General features: G+C 33.5%; 1 protein-coding gene across 3 annotated transcripts; it reads right to left on the bottom strand.

The window, feature by feature from the left end:
* Nucleotides 1-1,821: 1,821 nt before the first annotated feature.
* Nucleotides 1,822-21,386, bottom strand: LOC145296153 (uncharacterized). 3 transcript variants are annotated; one of them, XM_080142354.1, is made up of 4 exons: nucleotides 21,140-21,382; nucleotides 19,335-19,409; nucleotides 8,064-8,217; nucleotides 1,822-3,876 (listed from the first exon to the last, which is right to left on the bottom strand). In XM_080142354.1, the coding sequence occupies exon 4, from the start codon at nucleotides 3,847-3,849 to the stop codon at nucleotides 1,972-1,974; it is 1,878 nt and encodes a 625-aa protein (XP_079998480.1). In that variant the 5' UTR covers nucleotides 3,850-3,876; nucleotides 8,064-8,217; nucleotides 19,335-19,409; nucleotides 21,140-21,382; the 3' UTR covers nucleotides 1,822-1,971. The 3 variants fall into 3 exon arrangements, with proteins under 3 accessions (XP_079998480.1, XP_079998481.1, XP_079998482.1); XM_080142355.1 differs by lacking the exon at nucleotides 19,335-19,409 and having other exon boundaries at nucleotides 21,140-21,386; XM_080142356.1 differs by lacking the exon at nucleotides 8,064-8,217.
* Between the last annotated feature and the right edge of the window lie 5,413 nt (nucleotides 21,387-26,799).

Genomic DNA, 26,799 nt, shown 5'->3' with positions numbered 1-26,799 from the left:
GATCCTAGCCAGAAGACTAAGAATATATATTTTAGTTTCACGTACTGCCCAAAAGCGACATCATTTTTATTTTATTTATTTTTTTACATTGCGTCTTCGGTGATCGGGAGAGTCTATTTATTAAAGAGGGGGATAGATGAAGAAAGCATACTACACCCATAAAATTAGCGTCTGTATACTATATCTATAAACTAATTTACTGTTCATAGTGCATTATCACATACTATCCTTCCTTTATATAAATAGGATATTTCTATCGAATAATTTATAATCTAGAAACCTTGTCTTTTATATATATATAAAAAAAAAACACCCAGTATTTTTGCTGATGAGGAGACTTTGTTTAAAAAAATTTATATATATAAATAATTATCCATGGCTTAATGTCTATCGCAATAAAAACATCGTTTCCGCAACGATTGTACAAATTATTGACTCTGTTGTTGTTCCTTCCTATGAAACAGATTTTTAATTTTTAATTCTAATTTGAATTTTAAATTATCAATCACATTACTAAATATTACAGTAGCTCTAGGATATTTGCCTATCGAGCTTATTATATATCTGAATTACAATTAAAATTTCATATATATATATATATATATATATGTTAAAATCTATGCATATATATATATGTATATGTATTAATTTGAATTTTAAATTATCAATCACATTACTAAACATTAAAGTAGCTCTAAGATATTTGCCTATCGAGCTTATTATATATTTGAATTACAACGAGCACTGTTCTTTTCTTGTATTTTTAATTAAATTAGTAATTTTACTATCACATTAAAATACACTCTGCTCTTTAGACTACTGTTCTAACTCCCTTTAAATATATATATATATATATATATATATATATATATATATATATATATATATATATACTAGAAGGGGTGCCCGGCGTTGCTCGGGTGTTTGGAGGTGTATGCTGTGCAAAAAAAAGCAAAAAAACAAAAAAAAAATGGTTAATTTTTTAAAACTTTGACCCCTATTATGACCCCTTAAAATTTATAGTTTCTGGCTCAAATCACTTTATTAAGTTAGATCCAGGTTCAAGGAACCTATATCTAAAATTTCAAGTGTCTAAACCCAAAATTGTCGGAGGAGTTTGGTAGAGTTCTTAAAGGTCAAATCGTTGAAATTTGACCCCTTAACAGCCAAATTTCTGGCTGACACCCGTCCCATCGATTTTCCCAAATCTCAGTACCCGGTATTTCAAATTTCGAGTCTATAGACTAAAAATTGACAGAGTTATTGCGTAGGGAAATGTACACAGACAGACAGACAGACACGTTCACTTTTATAGATATATAGATAGATATATATACACGCTACCGCCATCTCAGCTTGTATATATAGGGTGTCCAAAAAGTCACTGAATTTCGTAAAACAATTTCACAATATACGTATACTTTCAATGCTATGTTTATCCATAGTATATTTCCTTAGATATTATCTGTAAAATATCTGAAATAGTAAAAAAAATAATCTTTAATGGTAAAATTACAAGACTTTTCAACCCTTCAACTTTTCGGACACGCTGTATAAAAGGCATTTTAGTCTTCATGTGTGCAAGGACGATCTTTATTGACTTCAAAACATTTAAGACGTTGTTTTTTTTTTAATTTTACACAAATGTACGGTCTGGATGTCAAAGACGTATCCCTGACCTGTACAAATAACGTCTACTCAATCTGTGTCATATAATGTTCCTTGTCAATTTCGGAAAATATACCTGAGCAGCCCCGTCTCCCTGTAGGAGATCATCAAGCGGCTATCCCTATTTTAAGAAATAAAATAAAGTCAGGACAATTGTGTTTTTATTCTTTTATTTGTTAAATAATCATTGAAAAAAACGTGTCGATAAAAACAACTGAAAATATTAATAAACAATTGAAATTTTATCATTTAATTACAACAAATATATCGAAGCATTCAAATATAAAGTTTTAAAATTCATTTTCAATAAAATATTTTCAGAATTTCAATTATCCTTTCTCCATCTTTTTCAAAACAAAAAAATACTTTATTTTGGAAAACAAACAAAAGTGGAGGTTTTTTTGATTGATTTATATTGACAGGGAGCAGACATTCTTGTGGACAACAAGAAAACACACCGTCGTAAGTACAATAAAATTGTCCAAACTCAGTCAAACTAAAATCAAAAAAAATATTTTCTTTTTTAAATGAATGAATTTTTTCGCCTTCCAAATTAAAGCATATCATTTCAGAACGATCCCAACTTGAACCCCAAAATTCCCCACTCGAGAAATCAACACGGATTCGTGGACAATATTTTGACTCACCCATTCCTTCATTTGTGGTGGCTTTAATTTCTATGCCTTCTTTAGTAAAGTGATGAATTGCGAAATCAAGATCACAAGTAAAAATTGTTTCTTTTTTTACACACACGGAATAAAATTCGCTTGTTGTTGGAACGATTTTTTGTATTTGTAAAAATGGATCATTTTCAATTCTTTTCAAAAAAATTAGTTTATTTTCTCCACTTCCACAAACAACAAATTCTTCACATGAAATTGAACACATGTCAACAGGTTTAAAATTTTGATTTTCTTTATCAGACAAAAGAAATTCACTCACAAATTGTCCGATTTCACTCATTTCAATTATTGATTTATTTTCATTATCACACAAAAAAATGTGAGCATCTTTTTCATTGATTAAAATAGTTCTGATATCTCGTGATTCTGGTCCAGGTAGAATCCATTGATTTTCTTTTACAAGTTTTTTTACAGAAATTGTTTTCCGAACACAAGACACTGATGGGATTTGTCGGTTGACCAATGGTTCCATTGCTTGATGCCACCAGTCAGGCAATGTGAAACAGAATTCACGTTTCTCAATCGGTCGCATCCATTTATGGTATCGTGATGGAAGTCTTGATGTCAATAGTTTTAATCCATAAAAGATCTCCCGGTCTTGGTGATCTTCACGAAACACGTGCTGTACATTCTGCAACCAGATTTCGATTTCTTTGAGAATTCTTGTATTTTTGTCAGTAATGTTGCTCCATATTTTAATTTCTTTTGCCGTTTCTTGTCTTATCTTTTCGCACAGATCCAAAGCATCAGACTTGGCATTTTCTATGATCTGTTCATATTTTATCCAAACATTCGCGCATTTAGATTCGCATTCACGATTTAATTTATCCATATATTTGAAACTATTTTCATTTGAAAACTGCAAAAATTCATTAAATTCATCCATTTCTTTCACCAGATTCGGGACTTGAGTTTTCCTTTTTAAAGCCTCATCTTTCAGTAATAATGGAGGCACGTTCATACATTTGCTGCTGCCGGGGTCAGTCGAGTGAGACTCGTAACATGCGTTGCAAAAACACATGTTACATTTGTTACAATACAATTCTACAGCTTTTCCATGCAACGGACATTCATTTCCCATGATCATTTCAATGGCATCCACTCTTCTCATTTCGTCCAAATTTTTTAAAATGTGTTCTTCTATAAATCGATTATGGAGTCGCTTACAATTAATGCAAAACGATTTCTCACATTGGATGCACCAAAAGTTTGCCATAGATGATTTGCCTTCTTCTAGACAGGAGTTACATTTCAATTTGGACAGCAATAATCGTCGTTTAAATTCATTGGCCAAAATAGGTGAAAGGGTCAAACTTTCGTCATTTTGAAATCTGTCACCACATTGCGGACATTTGCCTTCTGTCCCTCCATCTTCTAATGTGTTGCGGAAACATGATTCACACAAACTATGAAGACATGGTAAAGTCTTGGAAGTTTCGTTTAATTGCGATTCACATACAACACACTGGAAAAGTGTTCCATACTCTACAGACGCCATCGATGAAGAATAAAAATGCAAATCAAACTGAAAAAAAAAATACTCAAAAAATTATAATTTAACATATATACAAATTCATTGTCTAGGTTACAATATATATAAACATATATATATATATAAACATATATATATATATATATATGTATATATATGCATATATATGCATATATATACGTATATAATGGGACAACATATACAGAAATCATGAAAAGAGACTACATACATAATATAGAATATATAATACTGTATATTATATAACTATTATAATATATGTGATTACTTGTATATAATATACATAATATCTAAAATATTTATAGAATATGCATAATAATTTGTATATAATACATAAAAATATAATACGTAAAATATAATATGTATAATATCAATATAATACGATGTACACATACGTTAATATAATATTAATTATCTCCATATATTACATTTAGATTGCAGAAATTCCACTCTGCACCAAAGTAGCGTAGGTTTGCAGCAAATGTATTATGTCTAGAATATTAATCATTATCTTATGTAAATTTAGGACAGTATTTTAATACACAGTCGTTCTTATAAAATGCTACATTTCATCCTAGAAACAACATCATTTCTATTGCACCATCTTTAGAAGAAGTAGTTCCTTTTTTTTCCTCTAAATATCAAGTCCTTCTACCGACACCAGTCAACACCGGGAGGAAATACACATCTTTTAGAGATGTGGGGTTACGTCCTTCGTAACTGGATCATAAACAAAAAAAAATTAATAACACAAATACTATAACCGCCTCCCGGAAATTACCGAAACATTTCAAAGTGAACTATAATGTTTGACTCTAACCTTTAATCCTAACCAGAAATTGAGAGTTTAAATACTTCCTAATCCTCTTTACGTGTAATTTTGGAACCTATAAACTGTACATTTCCGACTATTATCACAATCTGTGTGTGTGTGTGTGTGCGTGTGTGTGTACGTTTCTGTTTAACCAGACTGAGCCACAGCAAGGCGTGTGCGGTACAGCTAGTATATATAATGTAATATATACGCTATATTATTCATAACATTATAAAACATGATAGGATGCAATATATATAAAATCATATATCATGGAAATATTATATATATATACATATATATACTAGCTGTACCCGGCCACGCGTTGCTGTGGCTCAGTTTGTTAAAATGGAACACATGTGAAAGTAGAGAAAAGTTTGATTCTTTTTTTTAAGAGAATGTACAAATTATTTTTTTTAACAGATGCTAAGAAAATAAACAGAAAAATACTTCCATCATTAATTATGCAAAAAAATAAATAAAATGTTGATTTAGTGTTTCAATATGCTTATAAATTACGATAAAACTTGCTGAGTATGCACTGTTTTACGGTTGTTGTAAAAATGGAACGGAAACTTAAATTTCGCTTCATTTTAATCTTTCTTAATTTTTTAATTGTGCCCCCCAAACGAATATAATCAAAACAGTAACATTCAACAATTGTACTTTATGTATATAAAACACAAAATATTTATTAAAAAAAAATTAAAAAAAAAAAAGTTAATAGGGAAAGGGAAATAATTCCATTTTTAAACGAAAAAGTCAGTTTACCTAACTTAATGTATTAATGCTATTTTTTTTAAGCAAGAAAAAAAAAGGTAAATATCCAGATACGCTACTACAGAACTTCGACCACTGTAATTTGTTTTTTTATAGGTAATTGAGGTCGCTGACAACGAATCTGATAGTCAAACTTGGGGCAAATTTACCGTTTGCATGGTATTTACCCCTGAACCCACGAACTTCTTTCCACCATTTTGCAGCTTCCGTTTATGCTACGCGCATGCACGCTGTAGCATAAACGACGGCTTCACCAAGCAAACTACGTTGGGGGGAGGGGATTTTTTTTTCCAGGACATAGAATTTTCTAATTTTCAAAAATACATTATAGTGCTTTTTGGGTGGAAAATTTAAAATTAGCTGAAAAAGAAATAAAATAAGAAAAGGAAAGCACACCAAGTTGGAAATTTATCTTTTTTTTTTTTTACCTGGAACATCGAATTTTCAAATTTTCCGTAAGTAATGCACCGACATTTACCAATTAGAACACCATTTAACATTTTCCGAAGATTTTACTTTGTACATTGGGGGGGGGGTGTAATTATGGGGCGCGCGCGCCCCAACATCAGATTCCCCCCCCCCCAAACAAATTAGAGTGGTCGGTGGGGTTTGTATTACTGTACACATAGATTCGAAAAAGTTGTCAAAAAACAAATATATAACAAATAAATGTTATCAAAGGCAAGATAAGTTACTTTTCTACCAAACTGGATATATTTTTCGTGTTTTTATTCAATGTAACATATTGGGTTTGTATTACTGTACACATAGATTCGAAAACGTTGTCAAAAAACAAATATATAACAAATAAATGTTATCAAAAGCAAGATAAGTTACTTTTCTACCAAACTGGATATATTTTTCGTGTTTTTATTCAATGTAACATGTTTATTCAGCCCGAAAAACAGTGTTTACCGATGTATTGGAAAATTCAAGATGGCGTCTGATTCTCTCTTTTACACGGTAAGTTTGGGAAAAGGTGTTATAAATAAAAACACAGATAAAATACTGTTAAAAACTCGCTCAATATATGTTACCGTGACATAGGTTGACATATATTCGGCGGGTTTTTAATAGTATTTTGTATAGTTTTTTTATTTATAACACCTTTTCCCAAACTTACCGTGTTAAAGAGAGAATCAGACGCCATCTTGAATTTTCCAAGTCATCGGTAAACACTGTATGTTTTTCGAGCTGAATGTTGGGTTTGTATTACTGTACACATAGATTCGAAGAAGTTGTCAAAAAACAAATATATAACAAATAAATGTTATCAAAGGCAAGATAAGTTACTTTTCTACCTAACTGGATATATTTTTCGTGTTTTTATTCAATGTAACATTTTTATTCAGCTCGAAAACCATACAGTGTTTACCGATGTATTGGAACATTCAAGATGGAGTTTGATTCTTTCTTTAACACGGTAAGTTTGGGAAAAGATGTTATAAATAATAAACCGGATAAAATACTGTTAAAAACTCGCTCAATACATGTTACTGTGACATAGGTTGACATATATTCGGCAGATTTTTAATAGTATTTTGTATAGTTTTTTATTTATAACACCTTTTTCCAAACTTACGGTGTTAAAGAGAGTGTGAGACGCCATCTTGAATTTTCGAATACATCGGTACACACTGTATGTTTTTCGAGCTGTATAAATATGTTACATTGAATAAAAACACAAAAAATATATCCAGTTTGGCAGAAAAGTAACTTATCTTGCCTTTGATAACATTTATTTGTTATATATTTGTTCCCCCCCAAAAAAAAAACAAATTAGAGTGGCCGGTGTTCTGTAGAAGCGTATCTGGATATTTACCAAAAAATAATATATATTTAGGTTTGGCTATAAATTCCTAAACTCATTTCACCTTAAATAATTTAGGTGACTGAAATAGGAATCTAATTGAATCTTTAATTTCCTGAATAGTATCCGATAATTAATTTTTCTTCGAGTTATATCGAATACATTAATACGGACTTTAGGGCGTTTTTCGTAATGTTACTGTAAAAATTATTTTTTATTGTTACAAATTACGATGCTTTAAAAAAAGCAAAAATAAATTCTTGCGTTTTTTATTTACTACTGAAAACCATAACTTTAGTAAAGGTATTTTTTGTTTAAACAAAATAAAACATTTTTACTAAGAGTTAAGTAAAAATAATTAGTTCATTATATTCTGCGATCATTATTTGAAAAATACTGCAATTTTCATTAAAATTCGTTAATTTCCTGATTTTTGGTGAATTTTTAAGTAAAGGGAGGAGTCAAAATGTGTATACACTTTGAGCGTCGTCATTCATTTTGAGACCACGTGTGGTTAATTTAAATATCCAGTTTGGCAGAAAAGTAACTTATCTTGCCTTTGATAACATTTATTTGTTATATATTTGTTTTTTGACAACTTTTTCGAATCTATGTGTACAGTAATACAAACCCAAACTTCGGAGGTTGGAATCCCCCCCCCCACCTAAAATGTACATGGAAAAATCGATTTTATAGCGAGATTTAAGAATGGTTAGTCGAAAAAAAGGTGAAAAACAAAACAAATAATCAATAAATAATTGTTACCAAAGGAAATAAATGCTACTTTTTTTTACTTACATTGAATATTTTCAAGCGCTTTTGTGGGTGCCAAATACCTCCAGATTTTCTAGAATTTCCCGCTAGATTGTAACCGAAATCTCCAGATATAGCAGGAAAACCGCTAAATTGTAACACTGGTCACGTGACAGGAAGTGGTAATAAATAATTGTACCTAAATAAAAAAAATGACCTCTCGGTAAAAAGAAATCCACCTATTTATCATAGAAAAATTAAGTAGAATGTTATAATTAAAAAGAAATATATAAAAACACACATTGATATAGTAAACATATTATACCAAAACGTGGAAGCCATCCGTCCAGTGGTTTTTTAGACAATTAATTCCGAACGAACCAATATTTACATTTTTATATATATATATATATATATATATATATATATATATATATATATATATATATATATAGAGAGAGAGAGAGAGAGAGAGAGAGAGAGAGAGAGAGCAAATGAGGGTGAAACTCGAGTTTTGGAGTTTTGGAGTCTGTACATTTTTCACTGCAATGACTCTGGACCTTGGACATGGGTCTAACTTAATAACTTGATTTGAGCCCAAAATAATAAATGTTAAGTGGTCATAATAGGGGTCAAAGTGTGAGCTCTGCGGTGTCTAGCAAATTACTCTGGTCTAAACATTTGAAATTTGACATAAAGGGTATTCAGAGATAGGGCGGTTTATGTTGAAAATGTTTAGTTACCAATATATAAATGCATGTATGTATGTATGTATGTATGTGTTTGGGTATGTGGGTAATCTGCTACCTCAGGGAGATGAACGCCTCTGCCTTGCATTATTTCAGGTCACCCTTGGGCAAGGTGTAGTACCTGTTAGCCTCCCTCTCAAGTTCTGGAGGGTTACTATATTGTGAGAACTAGGGATATATAAATACATATGCATGTTTGCTTGCTTATGTGTATGTGTGTGTATATGTCCAGCTGCCGGAGAGGTTAAAACTCTGTGATAATAAAACATGCCCACTATGCCACTGCTCAGTCATCTCACTATTTCAGTTTGTCACTGTGCAACCAGTGGTAGGGTGCGAGAGGGTACAATATGTGTAGCACAAGCATGTTGTGTCGCGATCTTAATGTGCAGATATCTTTCGCCGAGAAAAAAAAAAAAGAAAGTAAAAGTCCTATGGCGATAGGTGAGTGGCGACATGCACAGGCTTAGCGGGCTGGAAGTGCATAGCTGCAAATCTGCACATAGGCGGCCAGTAAATTATCTAACATTGTCGACTAAATCGCTTACAGGGTGGAAGCAACTTCGGCGGATGATCTGGCGGCTGAACAGCCTTTTCTAGGGATACACTGCTCACCCTTGAATTTGGGAAGGGTCTAGAAAAAGTGACCTACCCTTTTATTAGCTGGTCGGCTTCCTGCAGTTGGCGGCTGCTCTATATTTGCAGGAGAAACAAGATAAAGTTGGAGAAAAATAATAAACAAGGAAAATCAAAATTTTATCAGGAGAGGAATAACCTGACTGTTTCTATGTGGAATGTGAGAACTTTGCTAGATGTCCTGGATAGTGAAGGACCTGAGCGTAAGACAGCTATTGTTGCAAAAAAGTTTGCTAGGTACAGCATAGATATTGCAGCATTGTCTGAAACACGATTGAATGGTGAGGATCAATTGGTGGAAGTGGGCTCGGGATACACCTTTGGAAAGGAAAGCCATCGAGGCTGAGACGAGAGGGTGAAATTGGCTTTGCAGGTCGTTCTGATTTAGTGAAGAAGATTGAACAGCCAATCTGTGTAAGTGACAGAATTATGATGATGTGCTTCCCTCTTGCACACAGTAGGTATATGACAATTTTATCTGTGTATGCCCCTACCATGGGTCATGATGAAGACACCATCACAGCGTTTCACCGAGATCTCAGTCGTACCATTTCCTCTATTCCTTTATCTGAGAAGATCTTACTCATGGGTGGTCTAAATGCAAGTGTTGGCAAGGATCATCACACCTGGGACTCACTAGGCCGGTTTGGTGTAGGTAGGGTCAACAGTAATGGTCTGCATCTTCTCCATCTATGCACTCAGTTTGACCTTGCTATCTGTAACACTTTCTTCAGCCACAAAGACGTCCATAGGTTTACCTGGACCCATCCTCGTGAAAAGCTTTGATCCGTAGTCAATTCTGCTGATTTTAATGGGTCGTGGGCGTATTTTAAAAATAGAATCTATGAAATAAGTGTAGATGTTCTTGGCTTCCGCAAATCTAAACATCAGGATTGGTTTGATGATAATGATTCTGAAATTACTCAACTCTTAAGTGCTAAAAATGAGTTGCACCATAAGATGTTGTCTGCCTCTCATGGAGGCCGAGAGTCCCTCCGACAGTCACTTAAAGCAAACAAGGGTATTCTCCAAAAGCGACTCCTTCAAATGAAGAATCAGTGGTGGGCTAAACTCGCCAACCAAATCCAAATGGCTTTTGATTGTAAAGACCTGAAACGCATGTACCATTTGCTTAAAAAAAGATTTTGGTCCTCAAATACTATCTACATCTCCCCTACTCTCAAGTGATGGAATTGCCCTTATAAAGGATCCTAACAAGATTCTCCTTTGTTGGACCGAGCATTATTCTGATCTCTTTGACAACCCCTCTAATATTGATGAGGACGTCATCAATTAATTTTTATCACAACAGAAGCTTATCCATGAAATGTCTGTGTTCCCATCTGAGAATGAAATTAGAGATGCAATCAAGGAAGTTAACATTGGGAGGGCTCCAGGGCTTGATGGTATTCCTGTGGAAGTCCTCTTACATGGGGGTGATAAAATTGTTGATGAAATTCTTCATCTTATCACTGATGTCTAGAGGGGTGTTCCCGTCCATCAGGATTGGGTTGATGCAATTCTTATATCACTGTACAAGGGAAAGGGGCCCAGGACCGACTGTGGAAGTTATCGTGGGATACGTTTGTTGGAAGCAGTTGGCAACGTATTTTGATATGGTGAACAGAAGTGCTCTATGGATAATTCTGGGGAAGTTGGGATGCCCACCTCAATTTCTACGATTACTCAGGGAGCTCCACACTAATATGAAGGCTCGACTGAACTTCAACGGATGCCTGTCGGAACCCACATTGGTTGACAATGGTGTGAAACAGGGTGATATCCTAGCACCTACACTTTTTTCAATTTATTTTGCAACTTTGTTATCGTATGCCTTTAGGGAATATTCTCTAGGTGTTTGTTTGTGTTTCAGGACCACAGGTAGAGTCTTTGATCTTCGTCGTTTTCATGCTTCTACAAGGACCTTTCAGCACCTGGTTCGTGAATTGCTTTATGCGGATGACGCTGATCTTGTGGCTCATGGTGAGAGGGATATGCAGGGATCTGTTTTCGGGGGCCTGTGCATCTTTTGGGCCTAGTATTAGTCTTAAGAAGACTAAAGTCATATTCACACCTCCACCCGGTGGAACCAAAATATTTTTGTCAACAACCAGAGACTTACCGTGATTGACACATTTGTGTATTTGTGTAGTACTCTCGCCAGAGATGGAACCCTGGATGCTGAGGTCAACTATAGGATACAGCGTGCCACTAAGGCTTTTGGTGGCTTAGAGAAGCGAGTATGGTCTGACAGGGGTATAACTATTCATACAAAGATCAGTGTCTATCAATCTTGTATTTTACCATCCCTGCTTTACATTTCTGAGGCCTGGACAACTTATGGTAGACACATGAAAGTCATGGAGAGAGTGCACCAGAAATTACTGAGACACATTCTGGGCATCAAGTGGACCACTTTTATATCTGATGTGGATGTTCTTATGCGGGCTGATATACCTTGTATCAAGAAGTTGATTATACGCAACCAGATGAGGTGGGCTGGACATCTGACAAGGATGGACGACGATAAAATGCCAAAGCGCCTGTTCTATGGTGAAATTACACAAGGAAAGCGTCCACAACATAAACCGAGGAAACGCTTTAAGGATAATATCAAAGATAATCTTAAAGCTCTTGGTAGTGACGTGTTCAGTTGGGAAAGTGCTTCCAATGATCGTAAAAAGTGGCGCTCCTTAGTCTATCATGGCTGTGTGATAGTTTTGAGAAGAAAAAATATGAGCATGCAAAAATGAAGCATGATATCAGGAAAAAAATCTGTCAGATATATCAGGTCTGTCGGAGGATTTCATGCAGAACCACACCTGTGATTTATGTGGTAAAATGATTTTATCCAGGGCTGGCCTAGCTAGCCACAAGCGTTCACATGGAGATCAATCTTTCTTTGATGGGGGAAACTTTGCAGGGCACAGATGTTCTGTTTACTCTCTGGTCTGTAAATCGAGTGGAGACCTGAAGCGTCATATGGCTACCTGGTGCTATCGCGGTAGTTATTCCCAGTGGGAATTATCGATATTGGATGAAATAACACAGAGGTGGAGAGAGAGCGAAGAAAAGTGTCCGATCCGCTTGGCGTATCTCTCGATAAGAAAGAGTTTTTTTCCTTCAAACTGGAAGCTGTCTGATTTTCTAAGGGGAGAGAAAGGATCAATGCACTGCACCCCTGATTGGTCAGTATGTGGCCAAATACACAGGGGAGAGGCATTGACTTGCGAAAGAAAAAAGTTCCATTTGTTTCTGCTACACCTGTACCTCTACAAAGCCACCATTCGCCCATGCATAAAGTATTGTTGCCACATCTGGGCTGGTGCATCTACCACTTGTCTCTCCCTATTAGATAAAGTCCAAAAAAGAGTTGTCAATCAAATCCGTCCCACTTTATCAACTAAGCTCCAGCCCCTGTCTCATCACCGCAATGTTGCATCACTGTGCCTGTTTTACAAATATTTTAATGGAATGTGTTCTGATGAACCCGTTTCACTTGTATCCCCATATACGTATATATCTCTGACAAACCCGCTTAGCAACAAAATCTCACTCCTTCACTGTTGATGTCCTTCAGTGCCAGAGAGCATGTGAGTAAAAATGAATAAATAAATAAATAAATGTAATGTAAATAAACATATTGTTAATCTTTTCTAGGCATGGTCCTAAATAGTAGGCTGTTATGTCCAAGTGGCGATATTCGCCCATGCATAGAGTATTGTTGCCACATCTGAACTGGTGCATCTACCACGTTTCTCCCTCTTCGATAGGCCCCCCCCCCAAAAGAGTCTTTGTCAACGAATCTTCAACTCCTATCCCATCGCTGTAATGTGCCTTTTTACAAGTATTTTAATGGAATCTGATGAACTTGTTGCACTTGTGCCCCTTGATGTACATATTTTCGACAAACCCACTTAGCAACAAAATCACACCCCTTCACTGTTGAGGTCCCTAAATACCAAAAAGCTTTCTACTCTAATAGTTTCTTCCTTTGAACAGCTAGATTTAGAATCTCCTTCCTGCTTACCTGCTTTCCTCACTTTATTTATATGCAAATGTAATGTAAATAAACATCTTGTTAATCTTTTCTAAGCATGGTCCTAAATTGCTGTTATGTTCAAGTGGCGATATGCCTTATTAGGGGTGAATATGAGTAAAAAAAAAAAATTAATAAAAAAGATTTATTCCACTTATTTGATTTGCTTAAAACTCAACAAGAAAAAGACCTGCCATATAGTAGATTACACTGTCCCAACGTGAATATAAAAGCAGCAGAAAACGAAGCAAATTCAAAGAGCTTAATGGTATATGGAACAGAAAACAAACTATAGTCATGCCAATAATATGAATAGCATTTTCAACAGTTTTTTTTACATAGGCATCACCACATTATCAAGGCCAAGAGGCCACTCAAGGATAAGGGTTAAAGAGTGTACAGTAGAAATTGGACAATATAGTAATCATTAGTAATGAAAATTTGGTAAATTTGATAACATATGGAACGGCTCATCAAGAACTTATTTACGTTAGACTTGAACACAATCATATTGTAGTCAGCCGGAAAGCAGGAAAACGGAAGACAATTCCACAGGCGTGCAGTTCTAAGAAAGAAGCTTTGTTCATGGAATCTACGTTTAGGTTTAGGCACAGATAAAGAGTGGGGGGAATTATTGATAGTGTTTACAGCTAGACGAGTGTTTCTTGTGAAAGTTTGGCGAGGGGGGACCATAGATTGAAGCTCAGTCGAACACTTTCTATGAAAATAACGATACATCAGAGACAAACTCGCAACATCTCTTCTGTGAGATAGAGGTTGCAAGGAGGAGAAAAGGACATCTCCTACGAGGCTACGAAGTCTATTTTGAACTATATCAAGGCAGGACAAGTCCTTTCTAGCAGCTCCTGCCCAGATGTGGCAACAGTATTCCATCCTTGGACGTATCTGGCTCTTATATAGATAGAGAATAGCATCAGCAGTGAGATATCTACCGGATCGATAGAAAGATCCCACCATTTTTCCAGCGGCCTTGGCAACAGATTTGATGTACGTGTTCCATTTAAGATCAGGAGTAATGGTCAAGCCCAGAAAACTTGAGGCCTCCTGAAGACGAGAGCCATTCATTTTAATTGATGCCAGATGTGGATCAGAATGTTGATGATGTAAAAAGAGAAGCTTGGTTTTAGATGCATTAAAAGTAACCAGCTACTCCTTTCCCCATTGTACTACGTGCTCAAGATCAGAGGAGAGCGAATTGGAGAGAACTTGGTCGTTTACTATCTTAGATGTGCTACCATAAATGGTAGTGTCGTCAGCATAAATGTCTACAAATGATGTAAGGATGTGATTTGGAAGATCATTAATGTAGATCAGGAAAAGAGTTGGGCCCAGGATGGACCCCTGAGGGACACCCGCATTAATACTGTGAGTTTCAAAAACTATGAAACCCCCCCCAAAACTAGAAGAAATTCTGATCAAAGGAAAGACTGACACCATACACTAATGAAAACAACTGAATTCTTCAGGATAATCGTTGAGTCTAACTCACATAACCAGGTGATGCTGACCAATCACAGGTAAGTTGAAAAAGAATAAAACAGAAAGAACATCACACGAACCCAAGGAAAACAAGACGGATAGAAATCCCATAATAGATTAATTAGATTTATTTGTCGTTTAATTACTCCATTATACAGCAGTCAAATTGTATTAATCATGTCGCAAAATTATTCAAGTATAAACAGCTTAGACAGAGTTGTTCCCCTTTTTAATAATTCCTAGAAATAGTAAAAGTTATTCAATTAAGCATTACCACATATCAATTTAATTAAGAAATTACATAGCAGCTAAATATTTTCTCATTTGGTTTTATAGTCAACAACTCAAAAGCTTACAAAATAGTAGACTGTGTCATCCCTGTGTGACATGAAAAAACACACACAGCAATTACAGAAAGCTTAAGAATATATGGAACATATAGCAAACTATAATCATGTCAACAAGTATTCGAAACAATTTCTAAAACAATAGAAAAGACTATAAGCAATTCTAATCAAATAGGATATTGACATGATACAAAAGATGGCACTGATGAAAACAGATGACATCTCCAGGAAAATTGTTGACTGAAAGCTAAGACACATAACTAGCAACAAAATCTCACCCCTTCACTGTTGATGTCCCTAAATTTCAGAAAGCTTTGTATTCTGATAATTTCTTCCCTCGAACAGCTAGATTTTGGAATTCCCTTCCTGCTGCCTGCTTCCGTGGCTGTACTGCTATGCAGAAGTTTAAATGTAACGTAAACAAATATTTTGTTAATCTTTCCTAAACATGGCCCCAAATAGTAGCCGCTTATGTCCAAGTGGCGATATGTTTTTTAAGGGGTGATTGTTGTTGTGGTTGGTTGTTTTTGTTTTACGGCATATCAACCCTTTTCAGGTTATTTAATGATGAATCCAGTGATCTGGAAGAAAAATTTTTTAATAGAATATATTTGTTTTCTTTTTTCAAATCAGTTTCTATTTAATCCATAGTTGGGACCCTAATAGATACTACCACTCCGGATCAGAGTGGACCTGGGAGCAATGGCAATTAAGAGGTGGCTACACACTCCCCAAAGCCCACAAGCTGGGACCTCACCATCGGATATAGTTTAAGGTCATATCCAGAACTCGTGAACATGAGTAATATATATATATATATATATATATATATATGTACATATTATAATAATAAAAATATATATACATATTATTATTATAATATATATTATATTATTATTATAGTAATATATATGCATATTATAGTAAAAATATATATATATATTATAGTAATATATATATATATATATATATGTATAATATATATATATATATTATTATTATTATTATTATTTTTATAGTAAAAAAATAATCATAACAGCCCCTTTAAGAAACTCGTTTCTTATCGTTGAACACTTCAGTTGAATTAAATCGGTGAATTTAGCTCTTATGCATGGATCATCGTATAACGATTTGATCACTGTCTGCCTGACGTAAAGAACATTTAAAATTAAAATGTTTAAATTCAACGTTATTTCACACGGTTAACGGTAGCCGAACGGATACGGTCTTTGCTAATCGAGCCAGGGATGGCTCGTGTTGCCGAGTTCGAATCTGTAGACTGGTGTCAATCGTGACACCCTGCACTGAAGATTCCCGAAAGGATGAAACACTAGTGTCTGTAGGTATTTAATTATTATAGTAAATATATATATATATATATATATATATATATATAATGACCTCGTATCGATTACATGTATACGACAAAGACTCATCGAAAATAACAATATAACCTTTGTTTTAATTGTAAGATAAGTTAAACATAAAAATACTTATTTCTCTTAGAAAAAAAACACTTTCGCTTATTATCTTCTTGTAAATTGAAAAGATTTCACGGAAAATACAGTTTTATAATCTATAAATATGAGAATGCGTGTGTGTATATATGAGGACACCTCTCAACCTATATACTCCACGAATTTTTATCTACATACTTTAAATTTGGTATATAGGGTGTTCAGATATGTGGAAAGCTTTCTAATCCGTTTTCATCGGGGGGACGGGAAAAAGGGCTACGAAAGGTCCAGATTGAAAAATTGGTACTTGCGTATCATCAGACATTTATCTGTTTTTCACTGTTTCACGACTGCGCATGCGCGACTCGTTCACATGTCAGCTTCTTTATGTTATGTCCTTAAATGCCAGAAAGCTTTCTATTCTAATAGTTTCTTCCCTCGAACAGCTAGACTTTGGAATTCCCTCCTTGCTTCCTGCTTCCGTGGATGTACTGATATGCAGAAGTTTAAATGTAACATAAACAAATATCTTGTTAAATCTTTCCTAGACAAAGCCCCAAATAGTAGCCCCTTACGTCCAAGTGGCGATATCATAAACAAATATGGTCGCTACATTATATCACTACTAGTATTTTTGCAATATCCTGAAAATTAGTTGCCAGCCCTAATTTTAAATGCGATATTCGTTTTCAGCACACTTGAAAACTCCTTGAAAACAAGTTTTTAAGGTAGCTTCTGTATTGGTTTAATCATGTAAATTTTATCAAACTAAAAAAAGGAAAACAAAAAAATAAATCGCAGCAATTTTTTTTACTGGTTGTCCGACTCGAACTCAGACCTTACGATGTACATGAAAACCAGATTTCTTTTACGGGGGAGGGGGGGGGAATGACAAAGAAAATATCAGAAAAAGGTGAATGGAAAACAAAAAAAAAACGTAAACGATCCAAACAAGAGACAGGAGTATACTATAAAAATATTCCTATTAAACGCTAAAGATAAAAAAAAAGGAAGGAAGAAAATATCTGTGTATGAACGAATTGCTTGAAATAGCGACACGTACTTGACCTTTGCTGAAGTATTTTAATTTATATATATATATATATATATATATATATATATATATATATATATATATATATATATATTGGGTATTAATCGAAATGGTCCATATACAACAATTTAAGTGAAAGTATATATACGCGGTGACTATATATATATATGATGAAAATAATAGTATTCCCACAAAATAGAGAAATAAAAAGGAACAAATCGTATTATGTGTTCATCAACGTTTCGTCTTTATTTCGTCTTATATATATATATATATATATATATATATATATATATATATACGGAGGGAGAGAGAGAGAGAGAGTGAGAGAGAGAGAGAGAGAGAGAGAGAGAAACAAATTCCGAAATTAAATGACTTCTAAAAAATAATTTAAACCACGACGTCCTTATTTTTATTCTTTAGCAGAAGTTTGGAATTGAAACCGATTTGTAACTACCCCACCCCTGACGATCCCCCCCCCCCAAGTTATTATTTAAAAAAACATTCTTAACACGGAGGGCGTTTTGTAATTATTCTGTACTTTCACCTAGCAATTTAATAAAATAGAAACATATCATAAACTTAAATTTAACCTGAAAATTAGTACGGTAACATAAGTGCATATAAGGACCTAAACAAACTTAGGAATTTCATCTTATATTTTATCCAGATGAAAAAAAAAACAAAAGATTCAAGTAAAGTGAATTCCAAAGGTTATTTTTTACTTTCTTTCCAACTTAACACTCACCTTTAATTGGCGACTTTTATGGATTTTCAAGTATGCTGAAAACGAATATCACATTCAAATTCGGGGCAGTTTTCTAGATATATTGACATTTTATCCGATGTAGGACTTAATAAATGTAAGTGACATTCGCCATTCTTAACATAGGGAGGGGGAGGTGTTTCATAACACGCATGCACACATTAGTACTAGTTCAGTTGGGAAGACACATGGCCACCAGTGAAAACACAATGGATTACATTGTATATAATCTTAATATCTAAAAAACTGCTGATCTGCCTCAAAATTTAAATGTGATATTCGTTTTCAGCATTCCCCAAAACTTTTTAAGTCGTCATTTTAAACGGTGACTATTGAGTTGGAAAGAAAGTAAAAACAAATAGCATTTAAACAATGGTGTATATATATATATATATATATATATATATATATATATATATATATATATATATATATATATATATATATATATATATATATTTAAGTCTGGAACCATTTTACAATAAAATATTATCGTAAAAAAGGGGGTTAATTTCTTTTATTATAATCGTCCTCCTTTCCTTTTGGAAAAATAAAATGAAAGAAAATGTAAAAAAAAACAAACAAACCAAAAACTAAAAAAAAAAGTAAATATATCGACAAAAAACGAAATGACCTCAATTTTGAACCGTATTTTTTTCTTTCCATATTAAAACAAAAGATACAAAAAGATGAATCAATATTGTTTCTATTGTGAAAAAAATATAATTTAAAAAATAATGTAATATTTGGAAATAAGATTTTACTTACAATTTATCTTTTGTAAATGTTTTTTTTAACTTCAAGAAGAAAAACGTTTGAGTTGTTGAATTGCTGGAAAAGTTGCTAAAAGTGAAACAAAGTTAGTGAAAAAAGGTGTGACGTCAGACAATTTTGAAGCAATTTGATTGGTTGATTTATAAATAGTACTGGGGCTTTCCGTGAAATCTTTAACTTATTTGAAACCAATAAGTGGAAAATACATGTTTTCGTTCATTTAAATCAAGTTTTGTTTTTGTTTTTTTAACTTTCACCCCAAACAAGTCACAGTGCCACTTTGATGTAGGGGGCTACTATAAATTGTAGGGACATTATGAAGGGAGATGACCTGCATGTTCACAAACTACATTTGAACTTCTGAATGTCAGTACATTGGGAAAGCAATTCCGGGGAAGAAACTATTGGAGGAGAAGGTTTTCTTACACCTAGGGATCTCTACTGTGTAGGGGTGTGATTTAACTGCTTGTCGGGTTTGACGGAGGTATTTACGTCGAGGGAGTACCAGTGCTTGTAGTTACTCAGAGCATTCGCCATTAAAATACTTGTAGAACAAGCAGAGGGATGAAACATTTCGTAGATGGGACAGAGGCTGATGCTTAGATGACAGTTCAGGGCCTATTAGGTTGGCGACTCTCTTTTGAACCTTATGTAGGAGTGAGAGACTAGTAGCAGATACACCACACAAATATGACAACAATAGCTTAAGCTTAGATGACAGTTCAGGAGCTATCAGGTTGGCGATTCTCTTTTGAATCCTATCCAGGAGGGAGAAATTAGTAGCAGACGCCCCATCCCATATATATATATATATATATATATATATATATATATATATATATATATATATATAAAATATATATGACGATTAAGCTAAACTGAATATTCGCATAAGCCTCACGAATCCTACAGTGGATGAAACGCAGAATATTCAGTGTAGCTTAATCGCCATATATATTTTATAAATTACTAACTAGCTCTACCTACGTATTGAGCACTTTTGAAGTAAATACTTAAAGTTTACGCATAAATCTATACTTTCGTATATTAAATTTGTGTGAGTAAATGAAGTAGTTATATATATATATATATATATATATATATATATATATATATATATATATATATATACTAGCATGGGTGCCCGGCGTTGCCCGGGTGTTTGGAGGTGTATGCTGAGCAAAAAAAAAGGGGGTAATTAGCGATACCTCATGGAAAGGTAGAGTTATTTAAGCAACGCGTCGCAACGATTTTCTTTTACGTATTTTTCTTTTATTGTCAGGTTCGAACACAAACCTTACGACGTAGATGAAACTGCACCGTTTTGTCTGAAAGAGATCGGAGGAAAAACAAAAAAAAAAAAATGTAAATACCGAATTAAAGAGGGAATTCATTTCATAAACTATACTGGTAAATAAACAATTAAATGTTTTATTTCGAAATAAAATGCCGAATTTAAATCACTTCTCCAAAATCATAAAACAGTCAAACTGTTTTTTAATAATTGGCAGAAGTTCCCATCAATTTGAGGATAAACAGCAGCTAAAAAAAAACAAAACAAAACAAACAAACAAAAAAATAAAAATAAAAACTCCGGATTAGTATCGGTGATATCGTTTCAAATACAGAAACAAACATTTTTTTTTAAATTTTTAATATGCACCGGCTATAAAGTCCGGATCACTTTTACAAATAAAAAAAAAATACACTCGTGAAAAAAAAAAATCGATATTAATTTATTAATAAAAAAATACAATCCTAAAAATGCATGTGATGTTTTGAAATAAGGTTTTACTTACGGGTTGTCGTCTTAAATGGATTATGCCTTTGGTTCAAGATCAAAGTGTAGTATCTGTTCTTCAGATGCTAAAATTCAATTTCTTGTTCTCTGTTAGTGGAAGAGAAATCTTTCACGACTGAGACAAATTTTATTTTTTGTTCCTTTTCTCCACATTAAAAAACGACCCTGGTGTCTAACTCTGTCCCGTGGGGAGGCAATGCAAATAGGTACAAGTTTGACAGGTTGAATTGCTGAAAAAAAAAATACAAGTAAAAACAGGTCAGGTAAACACGTGTGACGTCACATAATTTCGAAGCAATTTGATTGGATGATTTATAAATAGATAATGAAACTGAGTTTTTCTGTGAAATCTTTTTAACTTCCTAGATCATAATAAGCAAAAGATATGTTTTTTTAAAATTCTATTAATTAAAAAGGACTAAAATAATTTTTTAAATGTTTATATATTTTTATCTACTCATATTTATACGATTAAAACTCATATCTTATTGTTGTCTTTATGTTATTTTTATAAGAAAATCGAAAAAATAAATCATAATGATTTTTATAGTTTGACAGTTTGAACGCGTACCCCACAATGTAGATAAAAACGCGCTTTTAGTCGAAGGGAGGCAGTGAAAAAGGGAGCATCTTTGAAGATGGCCGAAGAATAAAAACAAAGAAATGGTCCGAATTAAAGTGCGAATTGATTCTGTAAAAATACCATTAATTAAACATTGAAACAAGAAGGAAAGGGAAAATTGTATGAACGAATTTAATAAAAAGTGAGAAAGAGCTAATTGTATAAAAAATACACGTACTTGACTTTTGTTGATGTAATGTTTTTCTTTTTAATACGGATTTGAGCATTAATCGCAATAGGCGAGTTATTTAAAGGGTTCCCATTATTAAACTGAATTGAGTATGTTTTGAAATAAAATCCCGCAATTAAATCACTTATTAAAACTCATCACAAAACTATGTTGTTTTATTTGTTAATTTGCAATTTCGTATCAGTTTAAACCGCTGCAAAATAAATAAATAAATAAATAAATTAATAAATAAATAAAAAACCTCAATATTTCTATTGGTTATATCGTTTGGAACACCTAAATACAGAATCAATTAAAAAAAGTGTATAAGCACCTGCTATAAAGTCAAGATCGATTTTACAATAAAATACACTAGTGAAAAATAGATATTTCTTATATTAATTAAAAAAAATACTAAAAATTAATGTTAATTTTAACTATATTCTTGCCACGGTTTGCTTTTGCCGAATGGTACGTTTCATGCTAATGGATTCACAGATATATATATATATATATATATATATATATATATATATATATATATATATATATATATATATACAGGCGGAAAAGAAATCTGCACTGCAAATTTTAGCTAAATTTAATGTAACTGTTTAAATAAACTATACCTCATTTGATTGGCCTTTTATTCTTCTATAATTTTAATTGTTCATATTTGACTTTTAATCCATGATCATTCAGGCTTCCAGTAAATGCACTTGTTCTTTGTTTAATTGCAGCCTTATTTTTTTGCCCCCATAAACATAACATGCACATATGCAATAAAAATATACGGCACTCGTCTGCTTTCAATAAAATCCCCCCAATCATCTCCCTTTGATTTTTCATTCTCTCTGTTTCACTTGCTACTTCTCTTGTTGCCAGAGTGGTGAATTAGTAGCAACAGTATTCGCTTTAGCGACGTGGTTGCTATGGAAACTAGTCATAAAAACCTCGCACACGTCCTTACGGTTTTTTACGATTTTGAACACCAGTAAATTCATCATAACTTTTGTTTTACTGAACGAAAATCGAAAATTCTTTTTTCACAATATAGCTGAGAAGGTGATCTATACACTCTTATTAATTTTTGAAATTTGGTCGAAAAATGAGTGAACGGTGAAGCTTTAAAACAACTTTAACTGACTAAAACTGCTACTTAAACATACATCATAACTCCTATAATTTGAACATCTGCTTCATTTAAATTAGAGGATGCTGTTCAAGTTTCGTGATAAAAAATGTGCTACAGTTTACTTTAATTTTCTAAGAATTAAGAAATAGTGAATCAAATTCATTGCTATATGATACTTTAAGTATATATTAAGTTGAGTTTATGATATATTGCAAGTAGGAATTGTTAAATATTATTACCAGGAAAAAAAAACATTGAAAATAAATTAAATCTACTCTTACTTGTTAGGTATTTATTACCTAAGTTATCATCTACAGAAATCATATATTTATGTAAAATACAGTTTTTTTTTAATTTATTAATTGAATGAGTCTCATTGCAGTTTCTATTTTCATCGATTGAGCTCTCCGGCGCTGCCATTGTATTACGTAAGCGATCGCGAAAATCTACAATTTCTTGGTTCTGTAGCTTCTTTATGATTATATCTCTTCGGAGTGTCATTGCTTGCAAAACATAGTTGTCACTTAAATAAGGACTTTTTTCTAGAAATTTTATAACCGTCTCCATAGACTTTTCTGCATCATCCCATGATACTGCTTCATCAGAGTATTCTTAATTATTTAAATTAAGGTCAAGAGAATGGGAGCGATCACGAAAATCTATAATTTCTTGGTTGTGTAGCTTCTTTGTGATTAGAGAAAGTCCGGGTTTAGAAGAAGTTCAAATGAGAGGAAGTCCAAATGAGAGGAAGTCCAACTTTAGAGGAAGTTCAAATTAAAGGAGTTTTACTGATATATATTGAGAAAGAGAGAGAGAGATAGAGAGATAGAGATAGAGAGATAGAGAGAGAGAGAGAGAGAGAGAGAGAAAGAGAGAGAGAGTGAGGGAAGTGTAACGTGAGAGAGAAAGATATCACGACAATGGTGTAAACAAATTACACTTTCCACAATCGATCAATATTATCGCATAAATGCATCTTTGCGCACATGTCATTTGTTTCTTGCCTCTTACTCCGATTTTCATCTTCCACGTGACCTTCTACCGATTTCCTGTGCCCACGTTGAACGCCAAAGCTTCTATTCATGGAAACAAAACAGAAACATAAAAAAGAAAACAACAGCACACATTGTTCACAAGTATACGAAAATATGTGTAGCGGAATGCTTAAGTCGTGATGCGTGCGAGGAAGCGTTGACATGTCCAATCATAATTGATCGCGTCATTGCGTATACAAATTCGACGCATTTAGGCGCGAACTCCCTTCGTAGGCTGAGGGAGCATCCAAATAATTCTGTTATTGAAACATACACATACATTTGTGTAAAGTGCGCCATATCTGAGTCATGATTCAATTTTGTCTCACAATGGTAACAGTAAAACAGACAAGTGCTTCATATATGTATATATATATATATATACATATATATATATATATATATATATATATATATATATATATATATATATATAAGTAATGTGATTTATAATTTAAAAATTTGAAAAAAATTTTTGAATTTAAAAATCAAATTTTAATTAAATTAAAAATCAGTTTCATAAGAAGGAACAACAACAAAGTCAATTATCTGTACGATCGTTTCGGAAATCCGTGCTTTTTATTTGTGGTATACATGAAGTCAGGAGGATTTCTATTGAATTTAAAAGACACCAAAAATAAATTTGAATTGGTTTATTTTTGGTGTCTTTTAAATTCAATAGAAATCCTCCTAAATTTGCTGATGAGGAGACTGTGCTTACCAAAAAAACTATGTATAATTGTGCTACGTGACTTCATGTATACCACAAATAAAAAGCACGGATTTCCGAAACGATCGTACGGATAATTGACTTTGTTGTTGTTCCTTCTTATGAAACTGATTTTTAATTTAATTAAAATTTGATTTTTAAATTAAAAAAATTTTTTTTTAATTTTAAAATTATAAATCATATTACTTAATATTGAATTAGCTCTAGGACATTTAACTATCGAGCTTATTATATATCTAAATTACAACGAGCATTTCCTGTATTTTAATTAAACTAGTAATTGCACTATTACATTAAAATACACTTAGCTCTTTAGAGTATTATTCTAATCTCCTTTAAATTTATATATATATATATATATATATATATATATATATTAATATATATACACACGCACACACACACACACACACACACACACACACACATATATATATCAAGGATGAGAGTTCATATAGAGACGTTGTTTTAATTTGAATAAAATAAAATACGCATCAAGTGCGCTTGGTTGGTTGGTTGTTTTTGTTTTACGGCATCTCAACCCTTTTCAGGTTATTTAATGCCGAATCCAAAGATTATGAAGAAATTTTTTTTAATAGAATATATTTGTTGTTTTCACGTCGGTTTCTATTTAACCCATAGTTGGGACCCTAACAGGTACTACCACTCCGGGTCAGAGTGAACCTGGGTACAATGACAATTAAAGGGTGGCTCCACACTCCCCAAAGCCCACAAGCTGGGGCCTCACCACTGGATATAGTTTAAGGTCATATCCAGGACCTCAAGTGCGCTTGAAAGCCAAAATCACAACGTAATATTAGGGAAATAAACAAATATTTTATTAGTTTGAATTTTATCACAAATATATTTCAGAGGTATACTCCATCTTCAGTATGTTGTTTTGTTTCTGTTGTTTTTTTCTTCTTCCTTGCCATGTTATAAATTTGGAGAAAGATGTCTGTTTATAAAGAGCCGCGCCTTGTTTCTAGTAGTTGTATTTTGAAATGTTTGAACTGTGCGTAGGCAACGCGATAATAACGTCAAATTAAAACAACGTTTCTATATGAACTCTCATCCTTGACGTTATTCTCGCGTTGCCTACGCACAGTTCAAACATTTCAAAATACAACCGCTAGATACAACGAATAAATAAATATTAATCCGAACTCTTCAAAATCATTTGGTATATACATACACGCATATATACAGGGTGGCACGATAAAACATGACAATTGCGAGCACCCTCAAAATGCATCGCTGGATTGCCACTAATAAAAGGGACGTACACAGGATGTTGAAAACAAACTTTACTGTTATTTAAAATGAGGGCAACATCAAGCCACCTCACATTTTTGAAGTCGGCTTAAAAGTCAACACCAAAGTGTACCTGGATGTGCTAAAAGTCTGGTGATCCCCCGGTGCCATGAAGTTGCCGCTGGCAAACCCTGTGTGTGGAAGTAGGACTTTGTGCTACAACTTTGTATCCTTTTGTTCCTGCTCCCACCTCTTTCCCAGACCTGATCCCGCTGAAATACTTCATTTGGTCATATGTGGAGAACATCACCAACATAACCTCCCGCAACACCAAAACCAGCTTGATCGCCGCCATCCGCTGCGTATTCGCCAAGCTTCCACTGGCGCTATATGGAAAAGGTTGCTTCCAGTTCCGGACCCGTATCGACACGGCGGTTACATTGAATTGATGTTAGCTCTACTACATAATCAAATTACCTGAATTGATTTTTTTGTCGATAACGCTGTATTGTTGTATTTAGGGCGACAACTTTATCGTTCTACCCTGTATATATGATTACCAATCCTTGACAGAAGCTTGCCATCTCCTCAGGTTGATGTTGGGTGCCCATGTGCACGTAGATGACTCTTCAGTCCAATTATATTCTTGCATAATCTTTTCCAGATGTGGTTGGGGAACTTGCCAGTATTTGGTAGTGCTTATAGAGAGACTAT

The sequence above is a fragment of the Euprymna scolopes genome, chromosome 16, assembly GCF_053919585.1.
Source record: "Euprymna scolopes isolate OS-2025 chromosome 16, ASM5391958v1, whole genome shotgun sequence".
Taxonomy (NCBI): Eukaryota; Metazoa; Mollusca; class Cephalopoda; order Sepiida; family Sepiolidae; genus Euprymna; species Euprymna scolopes.
This window is presented reverse-complemented; position numbering and strand designations above follow the sequence as displayed.